The 7354-nt window shown below is 48.3% G+C and overlaps 1 protein-coding gene across 1 annotated transcript in view; it reads left to right on the forward strand.

Moving 5' to 3' along the window:
• LOC126577349 (uncharacterized) overlaps nt 1-7354 on the forward strand; it is a 63743-nt gene that overhangs the window by 55647 nt on the left and 742 nt on the right. The window contains exons 9-11 of the mRNA XM_050238888.1: nt 3557-3566; nt 5487-5606; nt 5725-5905. Of these exons, the coding sequence (XP_050094845.1) occupies nt 3557-3566; nt 5487-5606; nt 5725-5905 (311 nt within the window). The remainder of the gene's footprint in view (nt 1-3556; nt 3567-5486; nt 5607-5724; nt 5906-7354) is intronic.

The raw sequence follows: 7354 nt of genomic DNA on the forward strand, positions 1-7354 counted from the left end.
AGTCAACATATCTCTCGCACTCTCTATCTAAGCTTATCCGAGGAGGCCGCGTGTCTTGGGAAGCTTGTCGCAAGCCTTCAATATATATGATTCGAGCCAGTCTCCGTCTTTTATGGGCGAGTGCGATACGATCCTGGAGCTGCCTAGGCGCGGGCTGCTACACGGTGAGAAACTCGGGTTTCGCCATTGCCGCCTGCCAGCATAAAGTACGCCACGATTGCCATGTATGAGAATGGAACCATAAAGTACACCACCAGCCAGTAGCTCCGAGCTGCTGGATCATAAATTTTGTATCGTTTTAACGACGAAAGGGTACGAAACAATTGAACGAGCATACGCGGTACACGCAGTGACCATAATGCAATGGCCCTTTGCCCGGGAAATCGGTTATATGCTACGCAGATCTACCCGAAACAGTATTATGTGTGTTATGCTAATACGCTAAGGCCGCTAGGACTACATAAACGTCTACATCGTTCATACATTCGCGACGGAAATTATTATTACTCAACGACGCCAACAATTAAAGTCATATGCTCGTCTGCTTTACAGCACAGCGCACACCCTTTCGCCATGGCGTTTAATGCCGACCACAAGCCGGCCAGTGCGAGCAGTAATAGGCGAGCGACGCTAGCGAAAATGTGCCAACCGAGAGCACCAAACAGCAAAAGCGTCGTTCCCGGTTGCCTGCCGTGGTGGCGCTCGAAGTCATTACAGTGTCCAAAAGTGTTGAGGCTCGCCCGCCCTGAACATTACGTTGGCAGACCATCGGGAGTATGATGATACTGCGGGGCAATTAAAAGCCATTATTAACATCCGAACTCCGCTTGTCGACCGGAAAAGGGTGGTGGTGCCTTTTTTTTCGTTAATTATGCTCCAACTCCCCTTCTTTGCATCGAACAGTGCTTGCTGCTCTCGTTAGATTATCTCCTCATCCACAGTACCACCGCGAAGGCGCGTGTTTTGTGTGGATTACGTGAGTGCGATCGCGAAAATCATTTAACCATGCTTTGCGTTTGATGTGCTATGCCGTGTGACATTTGAGCTGCTTAACACTTTAAGGTCAACATTGCACAATGCAAATTCAGAACGTAAAAGTAAACGCCCTATTCTCCCAGGGGTCTATACATTCCTTTCCGATGATGTACAGCCCCTTTTTCGAATGGTTACCGGCGGGGTGACACCTGTGTGGCTCAAGTGGTGGGCACCATAGCAACGCGCATGCTACTAATCCGCCCGTCCGTCTGCTGCCACTCTCAAGATGGCCTTGACAGCAGCACAGCACAGCTGCTCGTTGCCCTTGCTCGCCATTGACCGTTGATGGTGGCTGGAAGGCGCTGAATAATGAGCAGCAGCAGCAGCAGCAGTGGTAGCTAATGAATAAAGAAGAATCAGTAAGATGAGCCACGTCACAGCCTTGAATGACAAACAAAAAACCATCTTTCAAGAGATACACAACATACTGGTCGTGCGGTGGTGCTCGAAGCAGTGATTCCTTCAGCAACTACTTAAAGTTTTCTTCTCTCTCTGCTCAGCTCATTGCTTTTGTTCATCTAAGGAGCGCTCCAAAAGCAGCGCAGTAACGAAGAATGTTTTTCACAAGATGCGAATGTTGTGAGAATGTTCTGCAGTCGTTCTCTACTAATGAGACGAGCAAACACATCCCAAAACAGGAGTAATCGTAGCAACCCGTAGGTAAAGTCGATCACCATGTGCTTCTATGGCTGCTCTGTTGTGTTGTGGTGTGATTGCATCTTTTTTTATCTCTTTGAACCGTATTTTCGCGCCTCTTTTTTGCCCATGTTTACGATGTACGCTATAAGGCAGCGAGCGGTATAGCAAAAGGAAAGAAAGAAAACACGAAGTAAATCTCACAAGAAGAGCAAAAATCAGCCAGCGTCGGTTGTTGATTCTACCCTAGCAAGGCGGCGAATGACGTCACTGGAGCTCGTTTAGGTCCCATCCAACCATCCAACCAATTACTGTTCCAACCTGTTTGCGCATCGATTTGTCTGGAAGCTACTCAAGCAACCAAGCTCAAGTTCAACCGATCGCTGAGTAACCTCATGCGAGCCATGAGTGCTTTGAGGGCACTTCATTCGTCGCCGCTAATGACAGACCTTCGGGCAAGCTGCGACCAATATCGTTATTAATCCCTACAATCCGGAAATAGTCCATAGCACAACACGTGAGTCAGCTGCGATTGACAATAACCTGGCTATTTTGTATCGATAATGGCACCCCTATCAGAACGGAAACAACGGAGTGACGCCCGAACTCACCGGGTCATTCCGAGCTTTATCTATCGTTTACGTCGTAATCTACACCCGGAACGTGGCTGCCTCGCCCTTCTCGCAGTTCACAGCAAACGAGCCCCCTCGTTACTAATGATACTGCGGTTCGTTATCTGTCTATTAGAATCGATACGGTACTCGGTGGGGTTGGTCGCGTATTCTGTGCCGCTACCATTAGTCTGATAACTGTCTGGACAGCGTGTATGATAGCGGTCGTTGTCCGATTAGTCCCGAACCGGACCTTTTCACTCATCATCAATGTCCATCGTTTAGGTACAGCCGTCTATTTGCTTCTCGGAAGATACAGACCAACTGTGACGGTGTTTTGTGATAACAAGCGTCAAGTTGTGGCCGAGAAGATGTCGTCCAAGTTCGTGACCTCCTGCAAACAGGAGCTAACAGTGCGCAACTGTGGGTTCGCTCATCTGCCCGCCGAAGAAATACGATTAAACGCCCGTCGCTCGCTCGCTCTTTTCCGACAACAGAAAAACCATCCATAAAACGAAACCACCAAACCGGCGGTGAACTGGCCGGCCAAAGATTTAGGAAGGCCAAAGCCGGTGGACCTCTCGCACTCCTGCTAATTGTCCCGACCGAGCAGTCGAACTCAATCATCAAAGAGCCCGGTCACCGAGGAGACGCCCAGAAAAACCTTCGCCGTCACGGTGTCTTGGATTGTTTTTTTTTTTTGGAGATCGAGCGCGAAATCGTGAGGCGGTGGCCGAGCTCGCGCGCGCGCGCGCGTTTCAAGTTCAAGTTCAACCGGTAATGAGCGTTTTCCTGTGGGGCGTCGAACGGCTTCGATCGGTACACCACCCCCTAACGGAATGCCGGCCATGAACCTCGGGCACCGAATGTGCGGCCACTCGTTATGCTGCCATGTCACGTAATTGACGATCTCTAGAGAGCTCTGCCGCGTCATTGTCAACGCTGAAGTTTGAAGTACTCGAGGGGGGAATCGATGTCACCATTTGAGAGAAGGTCGACCTTCACGATGACCTGGAGCACGACGGTGACGGTGATAACGATTAGAATTTTATTGATGATAATTTATCTCGATGTCTGGTCGATCAGCAGCGAACGAGCTAACGAACCGAGAGGGCCATTTGTATCCGTTAGCCTTTATGGAAGTGGAACTAGAACGTCTTTATTTGGTTCCTCGGTTTTTGTGGTTGACCCAAATTCAAATGACAATTTGCAAACCAGACAACGCTTTGTGTCTCTTCAAGCGTACTTTTAGCGTTCTTTTTTGTTTCTTTTAGTCAACCGCGAGTAACCGAAACACCGTTCCACCATTAGCACGTCGCGCGAAATGGTGATTGGGATGCGATAATGATGATAGCCAGCGGGAAGCGAAGAAAGCACAACCACTGCAGTACGACTCCCGTGGTGACCATGTTGGGAAAACAATCAACAGAAGAGTGTGTGCGCAGAGTGTGGCACAGTTCTTGGAGTTGGAATTGGAGTTGAAGTGGAACGGAACACTGTTGCCATTCGCCACTCGGTGTGTCCTCGATGTGTGCAATTTTTGTGAATACTTTCGCGTTATTGTTTTTGAGGTTCTCGAGAGGGAGAGAGAGAGAGAGGCTTTGAAGCCCATTAGTCTGTGCGAATAAGAGCATCATTCTGTTAGCTCCGTTAGTACAAGACGCCAGAGCCAGAAGACTGTTTGTTGTCTGTTTGGCGTGCGTCATTCCTAAACCGTATGAGGTCGTAAGTGTGGTGCACCAAGGTTAGCATGAATGGAGAAAGGTAGAGACGCTACTAGGCCAGTCCAGACATCTCTCACGCTTTCACCTTTCCGGTAGCACCATTCTGTGGAGCTCAATGTGCCCCTGGTGGCTAATTGCACTAACAGAACTGGTACTTCCGGTCCCAGTCCGGTCGCTCCGAGTCCATTTGCATGAACTTTCTCCAAACGTTACCAACCAGTCGATCGAATGAGTAGAATGTTTTTCCTTTTTCATTGGCAGTTGCGCATTTTAAATGTCCATCATTGTTAATGTAGAAGACCTCTCCGCATAACCGAGAATCGCATTCCACATTGACGCAAATGATCACCACCACGGGAGTGTCAAATGGGAAGCCGAAACATTCTGTGGCTTTCTCTTGTATTGCTTTTTGGCGTTCTGCTTGGCCACAATGAACGTTGACATCATCATGTCATGGCCTCCTGTGGTGTGTCAGCGCTTTGTTTCGTTGGATGGCCTCGCGGCCATTAGCGGAAACATGATCTTTGGTTTGTTTACCTCAGTACACCGGAGTTACGGAGACTCCATAAAAGGAGCGTGATTTAACCAAACAATCCATCCAGTCCATTCAACTGCCTTGTAGCTTTAATGTCCGATCGTTAAAACGATATCTGCACCGTCCTGTGCTACCACATTCCCAGGATGTGCGTCAATAATGCAACGACATACTCCTTGTCCTCGTTTGAACATCCTCCACCGGCGATCCATCATACGTTGTATCAACACAGACAGGACAGAAGCTTTACAGAGCTTCACAGCAGAAAAAGTAGCACATTTTCCCAGTCGGAAGCGTGCGAGCGTGTAAACAGAATGGTCAAGGTCGCGTCGTCAAGCTCGTGGCATCCAAAAACGCGATTCCCGTGTTCGGACACTGGACGCCTTTGTGATGGCGTCTGATCTCTATCGGACTCGACTCCGCCAGAAGCACCATCACTTACCAGCCAGACAAGCGACAAGAGTCGAACCAGCGCTCAGAAGTGGTTTCGCAAATAAAAACACAGACCACCACCGCGAGCAGAGGGCAGAAGCGGGAGTTAATTCCGGAACGATCGCGGTGTCGCGTTGCATAAAGAGGGCGACGTTGCGACATTGCGTAAGAACCGTATTATGGACCTCGCGGGGGCATTTAATGTTCTGCGCCTGAGCGCCAATCTCGGCGATCTCGGCCGTGCGCCTCATATTGTTTAGTGAATAAGAAAAATGAAACACAAAAAGCATACGCGGCATGGCTGACCGGCATTCCGTTGGCATCTTTTGAGAAATCGATAAAATGGTAATGGGCACGGGCCGGTGGAACAATAGAACCCGTGGCACAATAGACTCCGCCGGAGATGTATGTGCGCGCGCCTTTTGCATAACAATCTGGAGCAGTGTTGTTGGTGTGAAGCTGATTAATAACTGTGCCAATTGCAATACTTCGATTCCTTCCCTTTCATTCCAGAAACGGTATCCAATGGCTACGAGATGCCAACGGCCTTCAAGATCTACTGGATGCTGCACAACATCACACTGATCCTCTCGATTTGCATAACCATCATCTACTGGGCGATTCTGCACAATGGTAGGTTTGGTTCTCCCGTGGCATCATCTCTCGCCGTGCACCGTACAAACGATCGTTCAATTGTTGTTGGTTGTTGATGATTCTCTCTCTCGCTTGTTTCACCTTCTCCACCTCTCAGACACAATGGTGGTCGATGCGAACAACATCCTGATCCATGCGTTCAATTGCGTGTTCATGTTTCTCGATCTCATCATCGTCGCGTACCCGGTGCGCCTGTGGCACGTGGTGCAACCGATCGCGTTCGGTCTGGCGTACTGCATATTCTCGGTGATCTACCACGCGGCGGGCGGTACAAACCTGTAAGTACTGACTGGCTCGCTGGCTGGCACTGTCTCAATGTGAAACGTGCAATTGTGTTGTGGCCCCGCTCATACTTCACTCCAGGCCCCCCAGTACCCCCCAAATCTACTACTAACCTGCGACTACCCCAACGACGAGTCTGTTATGTGCACGCGCCATGCACGCTCTCTCTCCGTTGCGATCGATCGACTGTTACTATGATTAATGATGCTTGGCCGTTGCCCGGACTAACGAACGATCCTAGCCCGCCCGATTGCAATGGCGGTCATGTTTCGGTCGATTAACAATAATTTTGGACAAAAAGTACGCGCAATTCTATTGGCCCCGGTCGGGGTATCATCAGCAATCACTCGATCACCGACGTTCGTTTGAACCCTTCTGGGACGGGACCTGGGACGGGACGGACGAGACCAGGCCAGAGCACGCTATGGGCCCGGCACGGTTGCAATCGCTCGTTACGCAAGTTACCTACATTGCACGTTGCCATGACATTCGTCGAGAATGGTCTAGAGCAGCGCACGCTGCGGTGACTTGCGCGAAAGCAATCTAATGAAAGTAATTTGGAAGAAAATTTATAAATTAATTTGTGTTTAGGAATTTCTGGAAATAGTTTAGTAAAAATGTTTGATTGTTTATTCATGACCACCATAATGATGCTGGGAAAAACAATTTCGCGTTTAAAATCCATTTTGGGTTTTTTTTAGTTCAGTTTTTTTGAGATTTCAGTTTCCATGAATATTTAATAAAAAAAATATTTCATTAAAAATATTTAGAACAAATTACGGACATTGCAATAACAATCATTTTAAATGAAGATCCCTTATGGCGCACTAGTAATTTCAAAAAAATCCTATCATTAGTGAGACGAAAAAATTCTAGCACACAGTTCTGAAGGGAAATGTCCAGCTCACATACTTTAGCATACTTTACAATTGTATTTATTTAGCTAAGGCTAATTGCATCATGATTGATTGAAATGAAGAGGAATAATCGGTTCGGTTAAATCAAGTGAACAATCTCCGTCGAAGGGAGAAGATTGAATTCTGCTTATTCCATCACCGGTCCAGTTCGGTTCGGTTTCATAAAACAGCGACGCCAAGCACGCTACTCACCCGGTGTCGGCCGGTAGAATTGCATAACTTTTGATACGACGCCCATAGACTCGGTTGCAATTGAGCTGCTAGTGCTCTCGATCCGTTCGGTGCTCGATATACCATGGACCTGTGGCTTCCTTGTTATTTGCATTCAAACATCTCACTCGCCGTTTGGCTGGAGACTTGGAGGAAACGAGTCTGTAGCGAGCATAAGTATTGCTGCAGAAACCTGTTTTTAATCGAAAAACGTTTTGCAACACTTCCTGGACTCCGCAGTTCTCCAGTGCTGCACTGGACTGCATGGTCTGTGCGTAGATCGGAACTTAAAAGAAAATGATCAGCGATCAGTTGGGG

The sequence above is a fragment of the Anopheles aquasalis genome, chromosome 2 (genome assembly GCF_943734665.1).
Source record: "Anopheles aquasalis chromosome 2, idAnoAquaMG_Q_19, whole genome shotgun sequence".
NCBI classification, from domain to species: Eukaryota; Metazoa; Arthropoda; class Insecta; order Diptera; family Culicidae; genus Anopheles; species Anopheles aquasalis.